The sequence below is a fragment of the Equus przewalskii genome, chromosome 5 (genome assembly GCF_037783145.1).
Source record: "Equus przewalskii isolate Varuska chromosome 5, EquPr2, whole genome shotgun sequence".
Lineage (NCBI taxonomy): Eukaryota > Metazoa > Chordata > Mammalia > Perissodactyla > Equidae > Equus > Equus przewalskii.
Window position 1 is genome coordinate 30,867,473 of NC_091835.1, and position 28,000 is coordinate 30,895,472.

At 42.2% G+C, this 28,000-nt stretch overlaps 2 protein-coding genes across 61 annotated transcripts in view; one reads left to right on the plus strand and one right to left on the minus strand.

Annotated features, from left to right (window-relative positions):
• On the plus strand, nucleotides 1–25,317 carry RAD52 (RAD52 homolog, DNA repair protein). 11 transcript variants are annotated; one of them, XM_070620470.1, is made up of 13 exons: nucleotides 113–214; nucleotides 11,764–11,868; nucleotides 12,337–12,525; nucleotides 13,198–13,299; nucleotides 13,700–13,793; nucleotides 13,962–14,029; nucleotides 15,489–15,607; nucleotides 16,507–16,582; nucleotides 19,657–19,853; nucleotides 20,023–20,165; nucleotides 22,184–22,264; nucleotides 22,652–22,876; nucleotides 23,559–25,317. In XM_070620470.1, the coding sequence occupies exons 4-13, from the start codon at nucleotides 13,279–13,281 to the stop codon at nucleotides 23,618–23,620; spliced, it is 1,086 nt and encodes a 361-aa protein (XP_070476571.1). In that variant the 5' UTR covers nucleotides 113–214; nucleotides 11,764–11,868; nucleotides 12,337–12,525; nucleotides 13,198–13,278; the 3' UTR covers nucleotides 23,621–25,317. The 11 variants fall into 11 exon arrangements, with proteins under 11 accessions (XP_008530148.1, XP_008530147.1, XP_070476575.1 ...); XM_070620472.1 differs by having other exon boundaries at nucleotides 113–210; XM_070620466.1 differs by lacking the exon at nucleotides 12,337–12,525 and adding an exon at nucleotides 8,061–8,277 and having other exon boundaries at nucleotides 151–214.
• Nucleotides 16,372–28,000, minus strand: part of WNK1 (WNK lysine deficient protein kinase 1) — a 163,836-nt gene continuing 152,207 nt past the window's right edge. For 43 of the 50 annotated variants that reach the window (XM_070620427.1, XM_070620422.1, XM_070620406.1 and 40 more), the window contains one exon: nucleotides 24,869–27,856. In XM_070620427.1, coding sequence (XP_070476528.1) covers nucleotides 27,539–27,856 — 318 coding nt within the window. In that variant the 3' untranslated portion in view covers nucleotides 24,869–27,538. Of the gene's footprint in view, nucleotides 19,248–24,868; nucleotides 27,857–28,000 lie in introns of those variants that run through there. The other 7 variants (XM_070620423.1, XM_070620388.1, XM_070620386.1 and 4 more) reach the window with 2 other exon arrangements.

A 28,000-nucleotide genomic window follows, 5' to 3' on the forward strand; every position in this document is an offset into this window, starting at 1 on the left:
AGATTGCTTTGCGGCTTTTCTCCCCTTCCGACTTGATTTACGGCTCCTCCTCCTGTCTTTCCTGCCCCACCCTGGTCGCTCTCGATTCGGACCTTCTTCCCAGGGTCTCCTTGCACTTCCTTCCCAGTCTCCTCTGCGGGGCCCTGCCAAACCGCCGTCCGCTCGCGCTTGGTCTCGCCGAGCTCCGTGCGCGCCCGCGCGCTGCCCGAGGCGCGTAAGTGGGGAGGGAGGCGGCCGCGCTGGGGCTTTGGGCCCGTGGCCGCGGCGCGGGGCGGCGGCGGGGCTCGCCTGCGGTCCCGGCGTGGTGGCCCGGAGACTGCAGCGCCGTCCTGATTGATTAGTGCAGTGGGGGCTCAGGGCCGGGCCTTCCTGGGCGGGGAGTGGGGGGACCCCGCGTGCCGCGCCTTGACGGGAGCCTTGCGGCAGGAGCCGCTCCGCGTTGGACTGGGCGGCTGCGATTGGGCAGGAATTACTCATTTAAAAGGAATTTGACACTCAGTGTAGCCGCGGATTCAGCCTTTCTAGACCTTTAAAAAGAGATGGAGATACCGTTCATGTAATAGTCGTCCTTTTAAAGTGAACAATTCAGTGGTTTTTAGTATATTCACAAGGTTGTGCAACCAACACCATTATCTAGTTCCAGAACGTTTTCGTCACCCCGAGCAGCAGCCCCAAACTCATCAGCAGACTCTTCTCATTTACCTCTACCCCCAGCCGCACTGATCTGCTTTTTGTCTCTGCGAATTTGCCAATTCTAGAAATTGCACATGAGCGGAATCCCACGGTGTTTGTCGTGGTGTGTGGCTGATTTCGCTTGGCTGCTTTGGCGCTTCGTCCGTGTCGTGGCGTGTGTCAGCGCTTCATTCCTTTTGATGCCTGAAGAGCAATAGTCCCTTGTTGGGATATACTCCATTTTGTTTCTCCACTAATTGATGGTAGTTTGGGTTGTTCCTACTTTTTGACTTCATAGACCCTTTAAGGTGTATACTCACAGGTAGATTGGATTACATCAGAATGTAAAACTTCCCGTCAAAGACGACTCTAGGAAAATGAAGAGGCGAGCGCTGACCCCTGTCTGACGGAGGACTGATGTCCAGGGCACGTGAGGAACCGCAGGGGTTCCAGGTCTGGGCAGGCTCTGGCCTGCTGCTCCCCCCTGCACCTGTGGCTTCCTCTTCCAGTCCTTTTGCACGAAGAGCAGCACGAGTTTACAGCTGGGTAGTTCTCTCAGCCTATCTCCTGCCAACAGTGTATGAGAATTCTGGTTACTTAACATCCTTGCTGACTTTTGGTGTTGTCAGTCTTTATTTTTAGCCATTCTGGTGGGTGTAAAGTAGTATGTCATTACGGTTTTAATTTTAGTCCTTGATGACTCATGATGTTGAGCTTTCCTGTGCTTATTGACATTTTCGTATCTTTGTGAAGTGCCTGACCAACTCTTTTGACCATTTTAAATTGGCTTGTCCATTTTAAATTGGGTTGTCTTTTTATTTTTTTAAAGATTTTATTTTTCCTTTTTCTTCCCAAAGTCCCCTGGTACATATTTGTGTATTTTTAGTTGTGGGTCCTTCTAGTTGTGGCATGTGGGATGCTGCTTCAGCATGGCCTGATGAGCAGTGCCCTGTCTCCGCGCCCAGGATCCAAACCGGAGAAACCCCGGGCCGCTGAGGTGGAGCTCAGGAACTCAACCACTCGGCCACGGGGCCGGCCTGGGGTTGCCTTTTTATTACTGAGTTGTATATATATCCTTTTTATATCCTGGATATCAGTGCTTTGTGGTTGCCTGTTCATTTTCTAAGAGTTGTTTTTGATAAGCAAAGTTTTACATTTTGATGTTGTCATATTTATCATTTTTTTCTTTTATAGTTATTGCTTTCTGAGTCCTGTCTAAGAAATCTCAGCCACCTTCAGTTTGTGAAAATACACTTCTGTATTTTCTTCTAGAAATGTTATAGTTTTAGGTTTTATGTTTAGGCCTATGATCCATCTCTAGTTTTTGCGAATGGTGTGAAATTTATTTTGTGAAAAACATTAAATTCTTTTCCCACATAGATATCTAGTTGTTCCATCATCATTTGTTGAGAATACCACTGTGTTTGATAGCATTGAAATTCAGATGTCTATATAAATGGCAGTTGATTTCTGGACTCTCCTCTGTTCCATTGATCAGTCCTTATGTCAGTAACACACTGTTTTAGATATTATAGCTTTATAGTATGTCTTGAAGTCACATAGTGTAGGCCAACAACTTTGTAGTTGTTTTTCAGATTTGATTTGGATAGTTTAGATCCTTTGCATTTTCTGTATAAATGCTAGAATCATCTTATCAATTTCTACAAAAAAGTTTGGTAGGATTGTGATTGGGATGGCATTGAATCTTTAGATCGATTTGGGAAGAATTAACATCTTAACAGTATCAACTCCTCAAATGGATGAACATGTGGGTCTCCCTTTTTATTTAGATCTTCTTTAATTTCTTTTGGTACTGTTTTGTAGTTTTCAGTGCAGGGGTCTTACACATCTTTTGTTAAATTTACTCCTAAGTATGTTTTTTTAAACTCTATTATAAGCTGGAGTCATCATTTGCATTGTTACTCTGTATATAATGTGCCGTTTTTCTCTGACTGCTTTCAAGATATTCTCTTGATTTTTGGTTTTAGAAGTTGGCCTATGGTGTGTCTTGGTGTAATTTTCTTTGTATTTATCCTGCTTTGGGGTTTGCTGAGCTTCTTACATTTGTAAATTCTGCCTGTCACCCAGTTAGGAAATTTCACGCCATTATATTTTTAAATATTGTTTTCCCATTCTCCTTAACCTCTTCTTTTGGAACTTCAATTACATGTGTGTTAACCATTTTGATATTATCTCGCAGGACCCTGAGGCACTTTCCTTATTTTCAGTCTTTTTTTCCTCTTCTTCAGGTTGTATACATTCTGTTGAGCTGCCTTCAGGTTCCCAGACTCTTCTTTATCTCTAATTTTGCATTTTGTGAACAGGATTGGCAGTCGGGATGATTTTCGAGATTCCTAGTTCAAGAGTAGCTCCTATTTTGTAAGGGCAGTGAGTATGGTTGCTTTATTAGAAGGCTTTTTAAGAGAGATGGTCGTATGTCCCTTTTACATTTTCTCGTCTTACAGGATCCTAAATTTCCACTCTTTTGCCCCTCACAGAACAGTTTCAAAGGGCGTGTCTCATTCTTTATCACCCTCTTCTCCCCAGAACATTGACTTTCCAAGGCCGTCTCACTGAGTTCTGTGCACACTTGTCTCTCTCTTCCTGCGCCGCCCTGACCTGCCGGAGCTCTTTGTCATGGTCTTCATACTTAGCATGGGTGTTCTCTTTCCAGGCGTGATTTTACTTCTATCTTAGACCCTCCACCCTCCTCTTCTCTCTTCTATGCATTTCCCTTCCCATCTAGGTCCCACCTTCCTCTCCTTAAAAAGTTGGGATGAGAATTCAAAAAATATCTCCACCAGAAATTGATGTTTATTTTTTCGACTTCCAGGTAATTTGAAGCTGTAATGTGCTCAGTCTTCTCCTTATGTTAGAAGATGTGGGATAGCCGTGGTTTTGTTGGTCCTTCTCGGTGGCCTGGATAGATTTTGGAGGACGTTTTGGGATATTTGGATTTATGTACCTGCCGTAATGTTGGCTATTTTATTTTATTTTATTTTTATTATTATTATTGTTTTGGTGAGGAAGATTGGCACTGAGCTAACATCTGTTGCCGATTTTCCTCATTTTTTTCCCTCCCCAAAGTCCCTGTACATAGTTGTGTATCCTAGTTGTAAGTCATTCTAGTTCTTCTATGTGGGATGCCGCCGCAAGCTGGCCTGAGGAGTGGTGTGTAGGTCGGCACCCAGGATCCGAACTGGTGAACCCAGGGCTGCCGAAGCGGAGCACATGAACTTAACCACTCAACCAAGGCACCGGCCCTCTAACATTATATTTTGAAAAATTTGGAGCTTTCAGAAAAGTTACATAATGAATGCCTGCATATCCTTCACCTAGATTCATAAATTTGTTACTTTGCTTTATCTCTTCCCCTCCCTCTCTTTACACACACACTTTCTTGGTTGAATGATTTGAGTAAGTTGCAGAAAACAAGACAGTTTATTCTAATACTTCATATATATCTCCTGATAACAAGATCATTTTCCTGTATAGCCATAACATAATTATCACACTTAATAAGTTTAACGACAATACAATACCATCATCTAATATGCTCTCCATCATCAGATTTCCTCACTGTCCCAAGAATGTCCTTTATAGCTTTTTTTTTCTGATCTAAAATCCTATCAGGGATCACAAAGTGCATTTTAGTTGTCATGTCTCTTTAGCTTGCTTTAATCTAGAAGAGTTCACTAGCCTTTTTGTTTTCCTTTGTTTTATTTTTTGAGACGTTGGCATTTTTGAAGAGTCCAGGCCTTGTAGAGTTGAACCTGTCTGCTTATCTCCTCGTGGTTAGAGTTATGCTTAGATTGGTAGAAATGCTACCTAAGTGATGCTGTGACTTCCGTGCATCCATCAGGAAGCACGTGATGTGAGCATTATTGGTAATGTTGTGTTTGATTACCTGCCAGATTTCTCCATTGTAAAGGTCTCTTTTGTTCCCTCCCTTTTTCCTCTAAGTGCAAGTGGCTTGTTTGGGAGATGACACCAGGACATACTGGTAGAGGAGAGAAGTGCAAGGGGAAAAATAAGGCAGTCAACAAGGGTGCGTTGTCCAGCGTGTTACTACGTGGGCAAGCAGACCTGACCTCACTGGCCAACTCCAGAGCCAGCGCACAACTCCCGGCTCAGCGTCATCTCACAGAGGGCTAAGAAATCCGGGCCTTTACACACCAGCTCCTGTCATCACTGTTTGAGGACTGCTCCAGGGGCATCTGTTCTCTGGCACCTCCAGCTTCAATGGGCCCTGGATGCCAAAGCAAGCCGTCAGGGAGAGATGCAGACGTTGGCATTTGGGAGTTAGGCCAGGGTGCACTGTTGTGGTAGGAGCTGAGGGATGATTAGCTGAGCATCCACTAGGTGCCCCAGAACCTAGAGCTGGAGGCAAAGGCTCATGTGCTGTTACCTTTTTAGGAAATGCAATTCCAGGAAGCAGAAGCAAGGGAAAAGGGGATTGAGGAGAGATGGAAGACTAAGTCAGTTCACGGGTATGTTTTCTAGCTGGCCACCCCTTGGTAACAAGTACGACTTGCTTGCTTACTCTCCTAACGCTCTCTCCTAGGAACCTCTATAAAGAACTGCATCCCAGGACAATCCACCCACAGGAAGGAAGGGGGATTTACTCCTCACCTCTCTCTCATTGGTGAAATGTTTGCCCCGTGGTTCACTGACTTCCCAAACTTCAGGGTTCTGCATGTGTGGGCATCAGCTGGGTCCCACAGGCTCTCACACCTCAAAGGCAAGAGGGAATCAAAAGGTGGGAGGTGAGAGGTATCCAGCATGAGCAGGAAGTGAGGGCCATAGGGTTGTGCCTGTGCAGTTGGTTAGAACCCATTTATATTTGGTCCGCCTAATGGCAGCCAGGGTGGAAAAAGTCGGCAAGGGCCTCAGAGACAGGCCAGGCCAAGATTTGTGGGGCTGCATAAGATATGCCTGATACATTTGGATTCTACTTTTGTTTGACAAATATGTACATATATTCACACACACAACACTCATACACAAACGCAATCAGATATGAAACAAGACAACAGCCATCTCTTGCTCGTGGGGATCCAGCCACATTTTACTTACTCTCATATCTATTTTTAAGTTAATTTTTATTGAGTTAATGATAGGTTACAATCTTGTGAAATTTCAGTTGTACTTTATTGTTTGTCAGTCGTGTTGTAGGTGCACCCCTTCACCCTTTGTGCCCACCCCCAACCCCACCTTTCCCCTGGTAGCCACTAATCTGTTCTCTTTGTCTACGTTTTTAAATTCCTCACATGAGTGGAGTCATACAGAGATTGTCCTTCTCTATCTGTCTTATTTCACTTAACATAATTCCCTCAAGGTCCATCCATGATGTTGCAAATGGGATGATTTTATTCTTTTTTACGGCTGAGTAGTATTCCATTGTATGTATATACCACGTCTTCTTTATCCATTCATCTGTTGATGGGCACTTAGGTTGCTTCCATGTCTTGGCTATTGTAAATAATGCTGCAGTGAACATTGGGGTGCATGGGACTTTTGGAATTGCTGATTTCAAGTTCTTTGGATAAATACCCAGTAGTGGGATGGCTGGGTGATATGGTATTTCTATTTTTAATTTTTTGAGGAGTCTCCATACTGTTTTCCAGAGTGGCTGCACCAGTTTGCATTCCCACCAGCAGTGTATGAGGGTTCCTTTTTCTCCACACCCTCTCCAACATTTGTTACTATTTGTTTTGGTTATTTTTGTCATTCTAATGGGTATAAGGTGATATATTAATGTAGTTTTGATTTGCATTTCCCTGATGATCAGTGATGATGAGCATCTTTTCATGTGCCTATTGGCCATCCGCATATCTTCTTTGGAGAAATGTCTGTTCATGTCTCCTGCCCATTTTTTGATCGGGTTGTTTGAGTTTTTTGTTGTTGAGTTGTGTGAGTTCTTTATATATTATGTATATTAATCCTTTGTCAGATGTATGACTTGCACATATTTTTTCCCAGTTGGTGGGTTGTTTTTTTGTTTCAATCCTGTTTTCCGTTGCCTTGAAGAAGCTCTTTAGTCTGATAAAGTCCCATTTGTTTATTCTTTCTATTGTTTCCCTTGTCTGAGAAGACATGGTGTCCGAAAAGATCTTTTTAATACTGATGTCAAAGAGTGTACTGCCTACATTTTCTTCTAGAAACCTTATGGTTTCAGGTCTTATCTTTAGGTCTTTGATCCATGTTGAGTATATTATTTTGGTGAATGGTGAAAAAGAATAGTCAATTTTCATTCTTTTACATGTGGCTTTCCAGTTTTCCCAGCACCATTTGTTGAAAAGACTTTCTTTTCTCCATTGTAGGCCCTCAGCTCCTTTGTCAAAGATTAGCTGTCCATAGATGTGTGGTTTTATTTCTGGACTTTCAAGTCTGTTCCATTGATCTGTGCACCTGTTTTTGTACCAGTACACCATGCTGTTTTGATTACTGTAGCTTTGTAGTATGTTTTCACTCAGGGGTTGTGATGCCTCGAGCTTTGTTCTTTTTTCTCAGGATTGCTTTAGCATTTGGGGTCTTTTGTTGCCCCATGTGAATTTTAGGATTCTTTGTTCTATTTCTGTAAAGAATGTCATTGGAATTCTGATTGGGATTGCGTTGAATCTGTAGATTGCTTTAGGTAGTACAGACATTTTAACTATGTTTATTCTTCCAATCCATGTGCATGGAATGTCTTTCCATCTCTTTATGTCGTCATCCATTTCTTTCAGGAAAGTCTTGTAGTTATCGTTGTATAGGTCTTTCACTTCCTTAGTTAAATTCATCCCAAGGTATTTTATTCTTTTTGTTGTGATTGTGAACGGTATTGTGTTCTTGAGTTCTTTTTCTTCCCATATTTTTTGATGTATGTTTAAAACTTTCTACAGACACAGATATTTTAAATTCATAATGGGAAAATGGTTTTGGACAGTTTTAGAAAGGAAGACAGAGCAGTAAACATTTTTTTCAAAGTAGGAACTAGCAAAAAACCAAATGATGCTGCATTTTATCTTAGGGGTAGCGATAAGGTCCTTTTCTTCAATAAAAGGTTGAATCTTTTAAGACATTGTTTAGAAAATTAGCAACAAGTTGCTTTTTAAATGTGAGAAGTGTAACTCTTGCCTTATAAAATCAGTTTCTAAAGAATTACGAAATATACTTTGTTTATATAGCTTGCATTATTTCATTCATTCATTCACTCATCTATTCATTCATTTACTTACTAAACATTTGCCTTCCTGACCCCCTAACATGGCACTGAGCTGGTCACTGAGGGTGCCAGGAAGAATCAGGAGGATCCCTCACCTTCTAGGGGCTCTTGTTGGAGTGGGGAAAATGGATGTGGCAGAGAGTACTCAGCTAATATTCCAATGCCGTCTCATGTTTCCCAGCCTCCACTGCAGTTCACTTGGGGCCATGTGACAAGTTCTGTCCAGTGAACTTGCCTAAGGCAGTTAGGAACTGGTGCGACTCCTCCAACTCTCTCTACTCCTGCAGCAATGACCTTGGAGGTCACATGTGCTAGATGACACAGCTACAAGATGGACAAGGCCACCTGACTGCATTAGATCTTGCATGAATGAGAGAAAAAACTTTCATTGTGTTAAGGTATTCCCGCTCCTTTTTTTATTATTGTGGTAAAATAGACATAACATCAAATTTATCATTTTAATTATTTTTTTAAAAGATTTTATTTTTCTTTTTTCTCCCCAAAGCCCCTATAGTTTATAGTATAGACTGTACATAGTTGTATAGTTTAGTTGCGGGTCCTTCTAGTTGTGGCATGTGGGACACCACCTCAGCATGGCTTGATGAGAGGTGCCCTGTCCACGCCCAGGATCCAAACCAGCAAAACCCCCGGCTGCCGAAGTGGAGTGTGTGAACCCAACCACTGGGCCACGGGGCCAGCCCCCATTTTAACTATTTTAAGCATGCAATTCTGTGGCATTAAGTACATTCACAATGTATACCCGTTTTTTTTTTTTTAATGAATAACCAGACAGGTGCTCATTTGAAACTTTGTGAATATCCTGTTCCCCAACAATCTTTTAGTTTCTAATGATGATTCTTCCTGGATGCTATTATTATCACATCCTTTTAATATGGTAAATTTATGAGGTTGGTCTTGTTAATACAGTCATGTGCTGCATAATGACATTTTGGTTAACACTGGACTGCATGTAGGACGGTGGTCCCATAACATTAGTACCAGACAGCCTACGTTGTAGTAGGCTCTACCATCTAGATTTGTGTAAGTGCTGTAGGGGAGGAAGTCATTTTCCTCCACCCTTTAGGTTCTTCTGGCTAGTCTAAGAATTAAATTGACATGAGACCTTAACAGGAGAAAGACAAACAAAAGTTTAATTACGTGTACATGAGAGAAACCCAGGAAAACCTAGTAACTTGTCAAAATGGTTGAAGCCCTCACCTTGAATACCCTCCTCAGCCAAAGACAAAAGATGTTGGGGGTGGCGAGAATCAGAGACTTCAGAGGAAAGGAAGGCAATTCACAGGTTGGTGAAAGGGAGCCAGTGTCTGGCCACACAGAAACAGAAGTGCACAGAGGGGAACTCAGCCAACAGGCTTTTCTAGGTTCCTCCCTGCCTACCACCTAGGTCATGTGATGCTAAGGTGCTAGCTCACTTCCCGAGACAGGTTTTTTTATCTGAATTCTTTTAGGCAGTTAAGAGGTAGATAACAAGAAAAACTCTGAGTCTTTTTGTTTCTTAAAAATAATCAGCCTAAAATAATCCTCATGTTAAAGAGACACATTTTGGGGTGGCAAATTTTGTTCCCCTTCAGTATACTCTCTGATGTTTGCACAACGAGGAAATCACCTAGGATGTGTGTCTTAGAACTCGTCCCCATTGTTAAGCGATGCATGAATGTATTCCCTTTTACAGATGAGGAAATTGGGGCAGAGAGGTTAAGTAGTTGCCCAATTTAAGTAACTCATTTGCTGGAGCTGGATGTTGAACCATATCTGACTCAAATGTTCAAAGCATGCTTCATAGTAGGGGTTGGCACACTATGGCCTGTGGGCCGCATCTGCCACCTCTTTTTGTAAGAAGCTTTGATTGGGACAGAGCCATGCCCATTCATTTACGTATTGTCTGTGGCTGCTTTCACGCTCAAGTGCCCAAGTTGAGTAGTTGTGACAGAGACCATAGAAGCCTGAAAAACCTAAAATATTTACTGTCCCTGGCCCTTTACAGAAAAAGTTTGCTGACCCCTGTTTTATAGAATTGGTGTTTAAATTATTTATTTTTATTAAAGTAACATATGCACATATTTGATAATGAAGTCATGCTAAGAGCTTTATTTTGCAAAAGGAGATCCTTCTGCACTGTCCTCCACCCCAGTACCCCACCTTAGAGACAGATATGTCTCATTCTTTCACCTCTCTCTCCTGGCATTTACAGTTAAATTCTAAATAATAGCCTTGGGGCCGGCCCGGTGGCGCAGTGGTTAAGTGTGCATGTTCCGCTTCTCGGTGGCCCAGGGTTCACCGGTTTGGATCCTGGGTGTGGACATGGCACTGCTTGGCAAGCCATGCTGTGGTAGGTGTCCCACATATAAAGTAGAGGAAGATGGGCACGGATGTTAGCTCAGGGCCAGTCTTCCTCAGCAAAAGGAGGAGGACTTGCCGCAGATGTTAGCTCAGGGTTAACCTTCCTCAAAATAAATAAATAAATAAAATAAATAATATCCTTATTCCACTCTTTCTTGGTTTAACAATTTTGGACACTAATTATTGTCTAACATAGTTTAGGCCGCTATCCTACTGTTTTAGTGCTAGATTATGAATAAATTTATCATTTTTAGCTGAAAGATAATGTTTTATGATAATTTAGTTTTCTGCATTTTCATCATAATGTACATAAGAAAATTAACGCGAACTTAGCAATAACTAACATTTATTTGGTCTTTCCTCTGTGCCAGGCACTCTTCTAATGCGGTTTTCATGCAGTATCGCATTTCATCTTTACAGAACCCCTAGGAAACGTAGGGACTATTATCATCTCCATTTTCTAGTTGAGGAAACTTCTTTTGGAGAGATTCTATGATTCTTTCCCCTTGGTCAAGCACCTAGTGGGTTATAGAGCCAGAAGTCGACATTTAAACATTGAGCTCTTCAACATTATCTTGTAATGCCATGTGGAGAGTCAGACTCTTGGCACTCATAGGTTTGTAGTTCTACTGTTAGCAAATAATCTGAAGGTTTACGCCACGTAGGTTTGCTGAGGTGCTGTTGGAATCTGTCTGAGGCAGACACAGGTTGGGGCCGTGGGGTGGTGGGTGAGGCAGTTGCAGACGCTTTTGCTGAGGGCGGTTCTTATCGTCTAATGGACCACACGTTCGCATGTGCTCAGTCTAGCGCGTGGGCACTCAGACTTGAGCTTGTGCCAGGATGGCCTGGTGGGCTTGGTAAAGCACTAATTCCTGGGCCTCACCTCTAGTTTCTGATTCAGCAGTCTGGGGTGGGGCCTGAGAATTTGCATTTCTAACAAGTTCCCAGGTGATGCTCATGCTGCAAGGGCCCAAACTGCTCTAATGCTGTGGTCCTCTTGGACGGCAGGGGCTTCTGTGTTGCCTTCTCTTGTTTTTCATTGTTTCGTGTCCGTTAGTCTTCTCCCACCACTGAGCTCGTTAGCTCCTGGAGAGCAGTTCAGTGACTGTGACTTAGATTTCTTTTTTAACCCCACCGACGCCAGGGTCATGTTGCTCATACAGTAGATAGTAATATGTGGATTGCTTGCTCTCCCATAGAGTGTTTTTGTAATTTTGACTTGTTCAATTATAAACTTTATAATATGTCATTATAATACATTCTTATTGTAAAAATCACCTTTCATAGCACCACCGCCCTAGGAAAAATTTTAGCAGGAAAGTAGAAGACCCTAAAGGATTTTCAGTGGCTTCTTAGACTATAGCTCGGCACTGAGGAACTTAGTCCTTGATTGGGGTGGTGTTGAGAAGTACGTAAATAAAGTGACTTGTAGCTGCTTTATCTGATTTTTAGTAGAGGCTCTTGCCTTTTATTGAGATCTTTACATTCTTTGAGATCTTTTTTTAAATCTTCTGTTTATACAGAGGTCAACCAGAATCAACATGTCTGGGACTGAGGAAGCAATTCTTGGACGCCGTGACAGCCATCCTTCTTCTGCTGGTGGCAGCTCTGTATTATGCTTTGGTCAGGTAACTGGTTGTTTCATACCTGGAAAGAATGAGGTCAAGTGAAAGAGGATGAGGAAGCAATTTGGGGAGCAGTGTTGCTCTTTCTTGTTAGTAGTTTTTTCCTTTAGATGCATTATTTGGGAGTCTTTAATGAACTCTGAGCGCATTTTGAAACTTTAACATCAAAAGACTAATAATACTGGCGATTACATTTACATTGACATTTTATTTATTTTTTGGATAGATTACATATTCATAGGATATAACATTCAAATTAGACAAAGACCCTGTGTGAAAAGTCTCACTATTTTGCCATCACCGCTGTCCATGGCTCACCCAGGTCTCTTTTTTGGAGGCATCCAACGTTCCTTGTGTCCTATTCTTTGTGGAGATATTGTATACATATAAGAGATTCTTGCTTTGTCCACCCAAATTCTGTCTTTGTCTTTGCTAGAGATCTGTTTGTGAGTATTTACTTTATTTGAATAGGGAAAAGGGAAAACTACCCGGGGACAAAAATCAAAACAAGCAGTCATGTGTTTATCTGTGAGTAGGATGGAAATGGCTGAGGTAAAGGAGAGTATAAACCTTTGGAGAGGACAGATGGGAGCAAGACTTCCTGTCACCTCTTCTCTCCCCACCTGCTTGCCTGCATAAACATCATATCCAGACTATGAGGTGAGAAGTTTTAGTTTCCCAATTCTGGCTTGAGAAATTGGTAAGGATGGTAGTAACATCTAAGGCAGAGGTTCTCAAAATGTAGTGCAGTGACCCCTGGGGGTCCACAAGACCTTCTCAGAGTCCGTGAGGTCAAAATGATTCTCATGATAATACCAAAATACTATTTGCCTTTTCCACTCTCATTCTCTCATGAGTAAGTGGAGTTTTCCAGAGACTACATAGTATGTGATGATATCATTGCTCTGATGACTAATGTAATGTGTGCCTTAAAAGTTTCTCAGTTTTCGGGGCCGGCCCCGTGGCTGAGTGGTTAAGTTCGCGAGCTCTGCTCCGGTGGCCCAGGGTTTCACTGGTTTGGATCCTGGGCGCGGACATGGCACCACTCGACAAGCCACGCTGAGGCGGCGTCCCACATGCCACAACTAGAAGGACCCACAACTAAAATAGACAGCTATGTACTGGGGGGATTTGGGGAGAAAAAGCAAAAAAACCCAGTTTTCTCAGTTTTAGTTCCTAATATTGATAGATATAATCTACCTCAGCAGAAGCTCTTAGGGTCCTCAGTACCTTTTTAATAGTGTAAAGGGGATTGGACACCAAAAATCTGGAGACTTGCTGATGTAAGGAATGGTGGAAATCTGAATTTAATTTTCCCTTTTTGGATTGTAGTACCAGTACACAGCAGAAGAGTACCAGGCCATCCAGAATGCTCTGAGGCAGAGGCTGGGCCCGGAATACATAAGTAGCCGCATGGCTGGAGGAGGCCAGAAGGTAGGAGAGTTTATATGCCTGAAAAGTACGTGCCCATATTGCTGGCTGCTTAGATGATCTTGCCGACTCCCACTCTGAGCCCTCATGGATTCAGAAGGTGTCTTGTTCATTGTTATTAGATGTTTCCTAGTGTCTTTGGGAGGGGATGGGCTCCAGCCGTCATTGTCATCTGAAGTGACCCAAGCATTGTCTTGAGACTCCCTCCCCTAAGACAGAACATTAGTTCTAACTGCCTCCTTCTGGAAGATCTTTGACATAAGTTCACTGAGAATTTCCCTGGAATGTTTAAGGGCAGTTTTGCCAAAATAGCTGGTAAGGAATAAATTAAGTAAATTTTGATCCATATTTAAATATGGCAAGGAATTTAACAAGCTTTTTTTCTTTAACTTTTTTTTTCCAGGTGTGTTACATTGAGGGTCACAGGGTAATTAATCTAGCCAATGAGATGTTTGGTTATAACGGCTGGGCGCACTCTATCACACAGCAGAATGTGGGTGAGTATGCCTCCTGGCAGTCGACTTCTTCGTTTCCCTTTGTTTGGCGTTGTCCGGTTTCTGATAAGGGCGCTTCATGGCTGAGGATGTGGGGAGCTGTCGTCGACTACCAGCAGGAGGAACGTGGGAGCCGTATCTTCTTCAGCTGGGTCTCTTTCCCACTCCTAGATTTTGTTGACCTTAACAACGGCAAGTTCTACGTGGGAGTCTGTGCATTTGTGAGAGTCCAGCTGAAGGTGAGGGTGATGGAGCAGACTGCTGCCTGCCAGGATTGGGGCTGGGGTGAGAGAGTGAGCAGGGAGGGAGTCTCTGGACTGTGGCACAGCCAAGCCAGAGAGCTGGATTCCAGAGCTGTGTCTCGGCCAGTGTTCCTTTGGTTGGGGTATTCAAACATCTTACTCACATGTCCCCTAAAGAATTTTGAAAAACTGTGCTCTTGCACATTTTAAAATTGACCCCTAGAAGTTTTCACCATAAATATAAATAGGTGCAAGGGTATATTTTTTGGCATATTGTAAAATTTGACATTCTAAAATACATCTGTTACATCTTTTTTAAATGTACCAATGGATTCTAAGTAACCATAGAGGATTAAATACTGTCATCCACTTAGAAAAATACATGAGCAAGCTATTCTTCAATCAGAAATTTTACATTGTTTCTTCTTGAGCTCGTATTTCCATTCCATTTCCCCGTTGGCTTTTATGCTAATATAATATATATTTATGATTGAAAAGCTTTTATTAATAACCTTATACTTCTCTGCCTGTGTGTGTGTGTGTGTGTGTGTGTATATGTGTATATGAAGATAATTTTGGTGGGTAAATTTCCAGTGACCTTAAGGCTCTAAATATGAAACAGTTTCTTCTGGATTGAGTTAGTATCATAGGTATTATTAACACACAATTGATTAGACAACATACTATATCAAAATTTTTATGCTTAATAAAAATAACATTTATGGAAGCTGCATTTCTTAATGAGGTGGGCGAAACTGTTCTTCTTTTCAGTAGATAGTTTATAATCCATAGTTTCATACTGCTCATTCCTAAACACTCAGCAGTAGTTCTATTCTGACTTCTTATTTTTATAAATAGTACTGAAAAACATTATTCACATAAATGAACTGGGAATGGAGAGAGTTTTGGTATGGTGTCCTTCATTTCTGTGAATACTCTCAGTTATATTTCAAAAATTACAGTGCTATCATCAAAAATTATGTTCTTTATCAGCTAACAACTTGATCAGGTCCACCTTCAGTTTTGGTGAAAGCCAAGAAATGGATACCACCTGACTTGCAAAAGGATTTGCTATTCAATCATTAGAGTCTGTTAAATGCAGTATTTCAAATTTTCCTTTTGTTTGGTGTCCCAGAGGTTTTTATACCTTGAGGTAATCCACCTTAGTAAGATTTGAGGTGGGTTAGATATGTGCCTTTTTTATGAAAAGAGGAGGTGAGAAAGGAGAATTGTCTGGACACTTTGACCACAGGCACATTTCCAGGCAGATCAGGTCTTGGAAATAGTACTGAAAATGGATTCTTTTACAACTCCTGTGCCCATGTGCCCTTTGACAAGTCCGCTGGGTTCTTTATGCCCACTCTGAACACTGCTGCCTGAGGAAAAGAAGAGTTATGGAGCCAGGGGTATGACTGCAGCTTTTCACGTAGGTTTTGAATTCCTTTTCTACCCCCAGGATGGCTCATATCATGAAGATGTGGGCTATGGTGTTAGTGAGGGCCTCAAGTCCAAAGCCTTGTCTTTGGAGAAGGCAAGGAAGGAGGCAGTGACAGATGGGCTGAAGCGAGCATTGAGGTAAGCAAAAAGGGTTGGAATCTAACCTGCTTCATTTCAGCTCTTATTTCAGAGGAGTCTCTTTTTTTTGAAAAGGTAATACATTCACATGATTCAAAAAGTCTTGCTCTCCCCTTGTCCCTGTCTGCCCTGTTTTTCTACTCTTTTCTATTTTCCAAGGTCTTCTTTATGCTTGGTCTCCCCTTTTTGGGAGTTTGTAATAGATTACTACATTTTCTATCCTGTACTTTGCCTTCCTCCCTCCTCTGCTCGTTACTGTCTCGGAGACCTTTCCCCGTGAGTACGCAGACAGCTTCCTCATTCTCTTTAAGACACCTAAGCAGTTCTTCATCAGGTACATATAACATGGTTAGCTTAGTTCCATACAGCATGGTTTTTAACCTTTTTTTCAGGTCAGAGATGCCTTTGAGAATTGAAGTGAATTGAATCACCAGAAAAATACATGTATAAACATGTACTAAGAATTTGCAATACCATAACCTGAGGGGAGCCTGCATATCCCAAGTAAAGAACTTTAGGAGGATTGTGCCCCTCAGTGTGTGTGTAGCTCACTGTCTCTGGGGAATTGGAGCAGTCCAGAAAAAGTCTCTGCTCTGAAATGTTCGCTCCATGTCCGGAGGTGGCTAATGGGATTTGTGTAATGGGTTCTTAAGTCTTTTCCTACTCATTGCGGCTCCTAGAGGGCGGGGATTACTGACTGCTGTGCTCACTGCTGTGTTCTCAGAGCCCAGTACAGTCAGGGCCACGGCAGATGCTCAGTAAACGTTTTTGAATGAACATTAGTGTCCATTTCCTCTGCTGCAGTTGAGAAGCAACTTGCACAAAGGTGGTAACTCTGTTCTCTGATATTTACATGTAACAATTCTCAACCCTGTTTCATTTGTTTTTCTTACCCTTAGAAGTTTTGGGAATGCACTTGGAAATTGTATTCTGGACAAAGACTATCTGAGGTCACTACAAAAGCTTCCATGCCAGGTATGTTAGAAATGGATGAATGGAACGCATTGCAGTAAAACTAGAACTAATTCCCGTGTGTCACAGGTTGAATATTTGGGGATGGAGAGGGAAGTGAAGACTCAACTATTTAGAGGGTCTGGAATGTGTATTTCAGACTTGTTTGAATATTGGCGCTAGCATGAACCAATCGCCTTATTTTACAGATGAAGAATTTGAAGCCTACGGAATTTACGTTAACTTGTCTCCTGTATAGAGAGCAGTGTGGTTGGGAATGGTCTGTGAAACCTCGAAAGGAGCCCACAGTCCTCTGCCGCCTCGCTGTCATTTCTTAGCAGCAGTCAGAACGCCCCACCTGTTCAACCTTCTTGCTTTTCCTTAGCCCCCGTGTCTTTAAGGTTCGGATCTTCCTTGTTTCTGTCAAGGCCTGTCACGCGATCTGAGTGTTGGGTTTTGGAGAATAGGGCCTGGACTTGAGCATCGCTGGAGGCACAGTTGACCTGGGCTGAGTCTGGCTCTAGAGTGTTCCCTTTGCCTGCTGGAGTGTGGCTGCGTCCTCTGTGGCATTCTCCGACATCCCTGCAGTGCTGCAGTCCCTATCTTGTCCTTGAGGGGTTCTTTTTCTTGTGGAGCTCCTAATTGAGGTGTCTGTCAGTTGGCATCTGTCAAAACTCCATTTCTTTCCTTTTTAAAGGCGTTTTTATACATTATTGGACTCAGTTTGCTAATATTTTGTTACGGGTGTTTGCTTCTATGTTTATAAGGGATATTAGTTGGTTTTCTCTTTTTTATTGTGGTAAAAGACACATAACCTAAAATTTACCATTTTAACCATTTTTATTTTTTTTTAAAGATTAGCACTTGAACTAACATCTGTTACCAATCTTCTTCTTCCTTTTTTCTTCTCCCCAAAGCCCCCCAGTACATAGTTGCATATTTTAGTTGTGAGTGCCTCTGGTTGTCCTATGTGGGATGCCGCCTCAGCACGGCCTGATGAGCGGTGCCATGTCCGAGCTCCCCAGAATTTGAACCGGTGAAACCCTGGGCTGCTGAAGCGGAGCGCGTGAACTTAACAACTTGGCCACAGGGCCGGCCCCCATTTTAACCATTTTTAAGTGCACAGTTTAGTAGTGAAACAGACCTCCAGAACTTTTATCTTGCAATACTGAAACTCTATACCTGTAAAACGACTCCCCTGTTCCCCCTTTCAGCTGCTGGTAACCACCATCCTACTTTGTTTCTATGCATTTCACTACTCTAGGTACCTCACATAAGCGGAATCATAGTTTTTGTCTTTTTTGTGACTGGCTAATTCCACTTAGCATAATGTCCTCAAGGTTTATGTCCATTGTAGCATGTGTCAAAATTTCCTTCCTTTTTAAGGCTGAATAATATTCTATTGTATGCATCTACTGCATTTTCCTTATCCGTTCATCCGCCGATGGGCATCTGGGTGGGTTCCCTCCCTTGGCTGTCGTGAATAGTGCTATTGTGAACGTGAATGTGCACGCACCTCTTCAAGACCCTGCTTTCAATTATTTTGGATATATATCCAGAAGTGGGGTTGCTGGATTATATGGTAGTTGTATTTTTTACTTTTTGAGGAACTTCCATACTGTGTTCTATAACGGATGCACCATTTTGCAGTTCAACCAATAGTGCACAAGAGTTCCAATTTCTCCACATCCTTGCCAACAATTGTTATTTTCTATTTTTTGATAGTAGCAATCCTGATGGGTGTGAGGTGATATCGTATTGTGATTTTGATTTGCATTTCTCTGATGGTTAGTGATGCTGAGCATCTTTTCATATGTTTTGGCCATTTGTATATTGTCTTTGGAGAAATGTCTATTCAAGTCTCTTGCTCCTTTTTTAGTGGGGCTATTTGATTTTTTATTGTTGAGTTGTAGGAGTTTATCTTGGGAATTATTGGGTCAGGTCAGAGGTAAGCATATGCTTAATTTTGTAGATTCTTACAGTTTTCTAGTATGGTTGTACTAATCCACACTCCAATGGAGCAGTCTATGAGAGTTCCAATTGTTCCATATCCTTGACAGTACTTAGCCTTGTCAGTCTTGCTCATTTTTTTCCCCACTGTTGCTCCCATCTCCCTACAGCCACTGGCAACCACAGTTCTACTTTCTGTCTCTCTGATTTTGACCACTCTCAGTACCTCATATAAACGGCATCATACATATTTATTCCTTTGTGACTGGCCTTTTTCTCTTAGCATAATCAAGGTTCATTCATGTTGTAGCATAAGCTCATTTCTTTTTAACCGTCTCATTTATTTTCTAATATAGATAAATTTCATAGTGTAATTTTCATTTTCAGGTTATCTTTATCAAAATAGTCATGTAAATCCTTCATATTCAGTTATTCTGTCAGTACCAATATTATGAATTGAGAACGAAGTTTTCCCAAATGAAAATGTCTGGTTTTTGTAGTGCTCGTGGCCTGGAAGTAACACAGTTTCCTTTATGCCAGGAAGCACACGATCATGACTTCTCACATTTGGTGACATGCAGGAATGATCCCAAGTTGGGAGACTTCTCGCAGCTTTGGCCTGCTGCCTATGTCAGTGCTTTCCCAGTTGTCGTCTTCCTGTCGTTTCAAGGACACATTCTTGTGCCACAGCATACCTGAGGCTTCTTCAGTGAGGAGTGTCGTATCTGCAGGGCAAGTCCTGTAGAAAGAACAGAGGTGTAGGCCTCCACAAACACTGTGTGTGGCCGTTTCCACAGAAGAGAGAAAAGGTAGACAGCGTCAGACAGATCCAGTTGCCAAGGAAAGATTCAAATTAGATTTGACAGACCATTTGCCCTACATCAAAACTAAAGTAAGATTCCTTTTTCTGAAAACTTGATTAATACAGAGTGGTATAAAGTAGAAAATGAAACTGTTTTACTCCTCATGTAATTACAAATATTTGAAGTTGTGGATCCTTTGTCTCAGCTTCTCAGGACCTAGGAGGAATGATGCATAGAGGATTGTCAAATGGCATTTTTCAGGAATCTTTAAGGCGGGGAGAAGAAAGGAAGGGGAGGAGCAGTTGGAGGACGTTATTCTCCCCCTCCTCTTTCTTCCCTTATTAGTTGCCTCTTGAAGTGGATTTAACTAAAGCAAAGAGGCAAGATTTTGAACCATCTGTGGAACATGCGAGATACAGCAGCTACCGACAGAACAAGGCTCTGGGACCCCCAGGACCACAGGAGGTGACCTCCCCTTGCAGAACAAACCACTCAGATGATCTCCACGTTGTGATCCGGGGAGATGAAGACAGCAGATCCCGGTATGGGCCTGAGTTCCCTCCCTTTCCTCTGCTCCTCATGTGGTCTAAGTCACCTCCATTTCTACCTTCAGAGCCAGCAAGTTGGTTCACGCGCTCCCTCAGGAGCCGTGTATTGTCACTTACGCAGTTAACTCGGGAACTCACTGCGCCTTGTGCTCCTCTGATGCAGAAGCCTGGCCTCTGCTGTGGAGAGGGACGCCACATACCAGCGCAAGCTCCGGCAAAAACAGTTGCAGCAGCAGTTCCGGGAGCAAATGGAGAAACAGCAGCAAGTTCAGCTACCTGCTCCCTCAGTTGAAAAGAAGGATGAGGGTGTGTGAGAAGGACGGGAGCAGAGGCTCTGGGGAGGGCGCTCTGGAGCAGGAAGACTAGTCACACAGGAACCTGATCCTCTGCCAGTTAGGTCCCAACCGGCTCTCAGTAGGACTCTCTCCAGTTACACACAGGGTAGATGAGTCTAAGAAATTAAGATAGTGAAATCTTGCCAGGTATTTCCCCATGTCTAAAGACAGTGATCTTTTTTGGGGGGAAGGCAATGGGCCTTGACATAATCTGGAACTAGAAATTTCAGGGTACAGAATTTCTTTTGCTTCAGTTACTTTGGCTATCTCTGCATTAGAAAGTCTTTCTGGGTTATCCTTGAATATAATGCAGAACTGGGTTTGAAGATAATGGGGGCTTGGGGCAATTATTTATCCATGAACTTTAGTTTGTAGGCATACCTCAGAGATACTGCGGGTTTCGTTCTAGACCATTGCAATAAGGTGCATATTTGCAATAAAGCAAGTCACACAACTTTTTTGGTTTCCCAGTGCATATGAAAGTTATACTTACACTGTACTGTCATCTGTTAAGTGTGCAATAGCATTATGTCTAAAAAAATAATGTACATACCTTAATTTAAAAATACTTTATTGCTAAAAAATGCTACCCATCATCTGAACCTTCAGGGAGCGAGTCAGAATATTTTTGCTTGTGGAGGGTCTTGTCAAAAAATTCGGTATCTGTGAAGTGCAGTGAAGCGAAGCACAATAAAATGAGGCATGCCTGTATTTCAGAGTCTAGATTCGGTGGGAGAAATAGATACATATTTTTTTTGGAGTCTTTCCCAGAGAGTAGAAACAAATGGCTTGTCCCAAACCAGCTGGACTTTTGCCCACCTTCTCCTTAAGAATTCTGAAGAAGATTCAGAGGACTTGCCTCATGCTCCGTTCATTAATATTCCCCTCAGTACTGACAGACTGAAATTAATGTAGGAAAAACCCAAAACAACTTACTCTGCTGGGAATGTTGTAGATCTTTAGCTTCAAAATCACTGCAGAGGCTCCTGGAGGGTGAGGGATAGAGTGTGTTCTCCAGGACTTTCCCCCACCCCTAATCAGACAACCAGAGTCACTGTTGATACTGGTTTTACAGTCGTCCCCCTCATCTGCAGGAGCTGTCCCAAGATCCCCAGTGGATGCCTGAACCGGTGGCTAGTACTGAACCTTACAGATACTATGTTTATTCCTGTACATACGCACCTATGATAAAGTTTAGTTTATAAATTAGGCACAGTAAGAGATTAACAATAACCAATAAACAGAACAATTATAATATATTGTAGTAAAAGTTAGTTATGTGCATGTGGTCTCTCTCTCAAAATCCCTTGTACTGTGCTCACTCTTCCTGTGATGTGGGATGAGACAGCGCCTGCGTGGTGAGATGGCGTGAGATGAACGATGTAGGCGTCTGACGTACCAATGAGCTACTACTGACCTTCTGGCCATACGTCAGAAGGAAGATCCCTGAGCCATGACGATGTTGATGGCTGGGGAGCCAACAAGGGGACGATTCACATCCTCGGATAGAGGAAGCCAGACCGTGCGGGGTTTCATCACACTACTCAGAATGGCATGCAACTTAAAACTTAGGAATTGTTAATTTCTGGGATTTTCCATGTAACATGTCAGACTGGTTGACCATGGGTAACTAAAATTGTAGACAAGGAGGAACTACTGTACATATTGAATTTCTGCTTAAGATTTTGTTTGAACAAGGGTTATAAGCTTTAAAAAGTAAAAACTGGACCAGGTGGCTTCTAATAACCCTCTTTTTGCTGCTAAAGGAGAAATAAACTTGTTTTTCTTCCCAATTTGGTGAGAAGAACGAAGAATACAGTATTTCTAACTTCAGAGAGATCTGTAGGTAGGACTGGGACTCAGGAATCTTGAGTTCCACTACTGGCTGTGCTAGGAACCAGTGTAACTCTAGGCAGCTTTGCACCTCTGAGGCTGTTCCCTCCGTCACCTGATTCTCTGATTTTGTCTTTCGTCTTGTGTGAACTGTAGCGGCGCTGCCGGTGCCTCCTTTGAAGCACAGCACTCCTGTAGCTGCGGTTTCAGAGCCACTCACTGAGGACCTCCTTGCAGGTCAGCAGGGGCTAAAGGAATGACTGAAGTCTTGATCAGTACCTCGGAAGCGTGTGGATGCTACTGGGCTGTATACTTTTGTTAGTCATAAATACACCATAAGAGAGGCATAAAAATCCTCATTTCTATCCATGTTAGAGCCACAGGAAGTTTTAGGAAAAAAGGGGACCCAAAATGGACTGATGGCAGTTCTGACTGATAGCACGTGTTCAGCTCCTCTATTGTCCTAACCTAAGAGAAGCCTCAGTGTACTTTCAGGGCTGGGGGAAGAAGAAATTCCAGAAACATCATAGGGTACTTGCGATGTGAAATGTGTTAGGACCTAGTTTCCCACAACTTTATGTGAGAACACTTGTTAGTTGATGCTACATTTTCCTGTGATCTCAGCCCTTGCAGACAATCTTGAAATGTGGGATATGGCTCCAGAAGCAGGGGACAGTGTTGTCAAGCCCTTGGCTAAACCAGAACCACCCCAAACTGCTGCCACACCAGTCCCGAAGAATCAGATGGTGACCCGAAGCAGGACCCCACAAAGCCTTTGCCATGAGAATCCACGAGTAAAACCTGGACCCTGGCACCTCCAAGCTCACAATGTTAACCAACACACAACAGGTAGCAACTGTTTTAGGAATGAAAATTGAAGGGAGAACCTGGGTTTAATTCTATGAATTCTAAAGGACGAATGACATTTGAATTTAAGAAGTTGGATAGAATCATGCCAGAGGAATAGAAGTGTAAGAAAATGGAAGATAAGGGGCTGGCCCGGTGGCGTAGCGGTTAAGCGTGCACGTTCTGCTTTGGTGGCCTGGGGTTTGCCGGTGGGATATGGCACCACTTGGCAAGCCATGCTGTGGTAGGTGTCCCACAGATAAAGTAGAGGAAGATGGGCATGGATGTGGGCTCAGGGCCAGTCTTCCTCAGCAAAAAGAGCAGGATTGGCAGCAGATGTTAGCTCAGGGCTAATCTTCCTCAAAAAAAAAAAAAAAGAAAGAAAGAACGAACATGGAAGATAATTGGTTTAAGAGTGAGAACTTTCCCTTTGGGGTCCTGACTTGGGCTGTAACCCTTTTAGCTGTTGATTGTAGTAGGAAGCTTGAGCATGACTGCATGAAGAGCTTCCGCTATTAAAAGTAGGCCCCTCGTGATTATTACTGCACTTGGTCTAGTGTTAACAGAGGATCTGTCCTCCTTCTATCAATCAATTGTCATTCTTGGGTTTTAGTTTAAATTAGGTTAACAGCTGCCAGTTTATTCAGTATTTTAAAATAAATATAACCATTTTTTCTTTCCACAGCAAACTCTGATTCCCATAAGCAGAACCAGGACATGAAGAAAAGGAAACTGGATCCATCTTAACTGAGGCTCAGGTCCCATCATTGGACTGTCACAAAGGGACTTTCAAAAACCCCTTTTTGGTCATGAAATAATTCTTCATCATTCCTAGGGGATGAACTTTATTTCCAAGGGTTTACCTTGCTTCATTCTGAACTCCACCAGAGGATTTGCCTGTTGGAACTGCAGATGCAGCTGAGCAGCTGGAAAACAAGCTCTTAAAAAAGCTAGTCACACACTGCAGTGGGGAGGCTCCAGGGAGATCACATACCTTTTCTTTGGCTCTTGAGGCTCTTCACTATTTATTTATTCCTAAACTATTATGTTAATAAAGAGAGAAATTTTAGGAATCACCTGTGGCTGCCTGCTCTCAAGCAATATAAGCCATACTACTAAGCACCAACTTTAACAACAGCCCACATTAAATTATTGTGAGTAATCTCTGTCTTCGTTCACTTTTGGGCTCATGTTTTTAACGTTGCTTACATGAGTGCTGTGAACAAAGGCTATAGTGGTATTTTACTACTTTGCATCAGTCCAGGCTACAATCTTCATCTGTGGTAATCTGTCATTTACAGGTCTGTGTCACTATCCTGCATTTTTTCCTAATCAAGGAAAGAATTATCTCACATGAAAGAAAAGGCATTTGAAGAAAGCAAAATAAATCCTTTACTTTACTTTGTAACCAAATAGAAAATATAAGTAGCTGTTTATATTTCCCCATTTCAGATGTGAGATATAACCCACCTTAACATAAATTATTTTTTCATTGTGTTCAGATGTTTCATAATTCCTTCTCCCAAATAATGAGTTTGCAATTTTACTTGTTAAGATGGATTTTGGGTCGTGCCTTTTATCTAATCATGAAACAGTGGCTTTTATCATTTTCTGGATCACAGGCCCATCTGTGGGAAGCTGTGATCCCGAGGCAGGTCCTAGCCGATGCTAAAGGGACTGGCACTGAAGTGCAGCAAGGCAGTCAGCCTTTCTGTTCCTTTGGAAGATGAATGGCAGGAGCTAACCCTCATCGCCCTTTTACCTTATCTGTTGTTGCATGGATTTGGCCATATATTCATCTTTTGATTTTGATATCCTTACCATTTTCTTCAGAAAAAATATCATCTTCCTTGTCTGCAGCATAATCTTAGTTCAGGTCAGAAGTGCCACTAAAAATAGTTCCTGGAATTGGGAATCTAGTTATAAATTGCACACAACTCAAAACAGCTAATGAGATCATGAAAAAGGAATTTGCTAGAAATGAAACCTCACAGCTCAACAAAAGCAAGTTTGGTTTATTTGAATGGTTTCATTAAATAAGTCTACAAAGGTAACAAACTGAAGCATAAGCGCAATCTTACAAGAAGCGCAACACCCAGAGTTAGTGCAAAATGTACAATTCACGGCTGCTGAGGAACCCCCAAGGTTTGAATTCAGTTTATTTGTTTTTTTAAACAGTGTACACTGTTAAATAATGTAAGGAAAACATTTATAATTCAGAAAGATTTTTTTTAATGTGGAAAAAGATACTCAAAGTGTACTATTAACACAAAAATAATTTAAACAGTTCAGTAGCACTAGTTCATTTCTCTAGGCTTCAGTTATTTCATCCACAGGAGGGGAAAAAAAGATCAACAGTAAATAAAACCAGTTCTTACTTTTTGTGTGTGAGTGAAGAGACCTCAAAATTATATTAAACCAAAATAAAACAATAATGTACTGCATTTGGTTCCCTCGTTCCTCTTGCAGAAAATATTGTTTCATTCGTCTCGGGTGGTCCATTTCTCATTTACTTGGCACCTTCTTTGTTCTATCCTTACTCTTACCATCTCCCCAAGAATTATAAGCAGAGAATAAATACGTAAACAATTTTGAAGCAGAGCTTGGAACCCCTGCCCTTTTTTTCCCTACCTTCTTAAAACCTTCCACTTTCATTTGCATTTTTGGGACCTAGGCTGACAAAGAAAACAGGGCCCATGAAGGAATGATGTCAGATAGGATAGCCAGCCTGGCTCTTCATATTGTGTTGATTCCTGGGACGTGCCGTTGAGGTGGGTAACAGGTCGGAAATATGTCAATTTCCCAACTCCAGAGTCAAGAGAAGCACCACCCAAAAAATGAAGGGTCCTAGCGTCTTTCCCCATCTTCAGAGATAAAAGGAGATCCCAAACATAGCCAATTAGTAGAGTATTTCCTGAAAGCTCTGAAAATAACAGAACTGCCAACGAGGCATTGCAACTAAATAATACTGGTTGGTTGCAGTTATTACTTAAGGGGAATATTTGTTTATATGAAAATGTGAGATCACTTGCAATTCTAGAAATAAAGGTGGCACAATAGATTATGATTCTGCAACCATCTGGACATCATATAGGAAAAAGGAGGAATCAGCGTTCTTTTCTACAATGCCTAATTTAGGTGTGGGTCCACTTTCCACAAAATATTGTACCCCAAGCTGAGAAATGGATTTGCAACAAGAGGAAAGCAATCCAAACAGTTTTTCTTAGAGCAACTTTCTCCATCTGTGACTTTTCCCAATCATGTTTCCCAACTTAAAAACTAGCCCCCAACCCCCTTCCCTTTATAATGAGCCATTTCTTCTAGGTCTCCTCTGTTCAAGCCCAGCTCGAGTAAGTAAGGCTTATGGCATCCACTGGCCAGGCATCACATATCTTCCAAACAAGCTTGTTCTCCCACTCTTTACTCTTTCTTTTTCCTTTACTTATCACACACTACCCTTAATCTTTTAAATTGCCCAATTTTATTACAACATCCCGCCTCACTGTTCCTGAAACAGAACTTTCTGCTTTCAACCACTGATGTCAACTTAACTTCTCACCCTGTTCATCTTACACCTGCTCTAGACAAAATTGTTGAATAACTTAAAAAAAAATACTCTTTCAATTTCCCTTTGGCATAGTCTACTGCTGGGGTCAACTGGACCTTAGGTTTTCTTCCATATGCCCTTTGCTGATGTGGGGTCTGATAAGTTGATGCTACCGGCAGAAGCAATAGAAGTCCAAGGCACTAAAATATCCAGCAAGCAATACTGGGAAAACAGAAGTCTTCAAGTACAGTAATTTATACAATTTTACATTCACATTTATTTATCTAATACAATGGAAATACAAAGGAAAAAGTTAAAGTGTCTCAATAAGTAAAGGACAGAGCTAGCTTTTTTTCAACTTTTTAAACCTTTCATATTTTACTCTTAAAACTACTGTTGTCCAACAACATTTATATATCACAGTGTTTCCACATCAAAACTGATGGCAAAGTTACATGTCCGCAGGGAACTTATTTTTTTTTCCTAATTGCTAATGCTGCAGTCCAAGCTGCTATTATCATTTGCTGAAAGCACTAATGACCTATAATAAGAAAGGGTTGAAACCTCAGTCCCCTGGTGTTTTTCACTGGGTTCTAAAGAGAACAAAAAGAAGAAAAAAAAAAAAAAGAAAGGAAAAAAAAAAAAAAGGAAGGGTGGGGACAGAGTAGGAGAGAGCCCCAAAGTGTTTTTTTTTGTCTTGTGGCTTAGATTCTTGAGGGAATGAGGGATTCGCAGTGGGTACCAAGATTAAGAGCTCCACCCACTTGAAAGTACAGACGGGGTGTGGTTTTCCATGGAGCTCTCCAGTAGCTTTCTGATAGACACAATTCCCTTTCCCAGCCCTCACTGTTACACATAAGCAGGAAAGCATAGTTTGAAGCTGCCCCATCACAAGAAAGCTGCTCTTTCCTTCCCACTCCAATAAATGGTGAAGGTGGAGGGAGATTCTCCATTCTGAGGGCTCTAAGCGGTATTAAAAACATTCCTTTCTGGCAAGAAATTACCAGTTAAATGCAGCACTAGTAGTTAGTATATAGGCTACTTTCCAATCCCCCGTCCCACCCACACTCAGCATTCCATCTCCTTCCCCCAAATATACTCAGTTAATGTCTCTAGGTCTAAGTGGTCCGCAGGTTGGAACCTGGGGGGTTGCTGATAGATTTCTGCAAATTGCTGATGTTGAAATTCTGTAAGGAGGCAGTTCCCACAGGCTGGAACTGGCCAAGTGGCTGTGGTGCTGGGCCACCCGTTCCACTCCACTGAGTGCCAAAGGGGGGGGCTGGAAAACCATACTGCTGTGGGGGGCACATAGACTTGGTGAAGTGACCTAGAGAGGTAGCTGATGCTGCAGAGATGGGGGCAGAGCCACCCAAGTTTGAGGTCATGGAGATGCACAGCTGACCAGGTGCAGAGAACTTCCTTGCCATTCCAGGGCCCTGAAAACAAAACGACTATACGTAAAGTCTGGTGTGGGTATAACACCCAAGGATGTGAAAGGAGTGGTACTAAAATATAATTCTGGAACTGGGACTGTTCTCATCTTACAGGGTATAGTGAAACAAAAACCAAAACAAAACCCT

Coding starts and splice junctions, on each gene's coding strand:
- RAD52 (XM_070620466.1), top strand. CDS start 8,245: ATGAATGAGAGAAAAAACTTTCATTGTGTTAAG. Junction 15,608..16,506: donor GGGCTGAAGCGAGCATTGAG/GTAAGCAAAAAG, acceptor TCTTACCCTTAG/AAGTTTTGGGAATGCACTTG. Junction 22,877..23,558: donor TGTTAACCAACACACAACAG/GTAGCAACTGTT, acceptor TTCTTTCCACAG/CAAACTCTGATTCCCATAAG.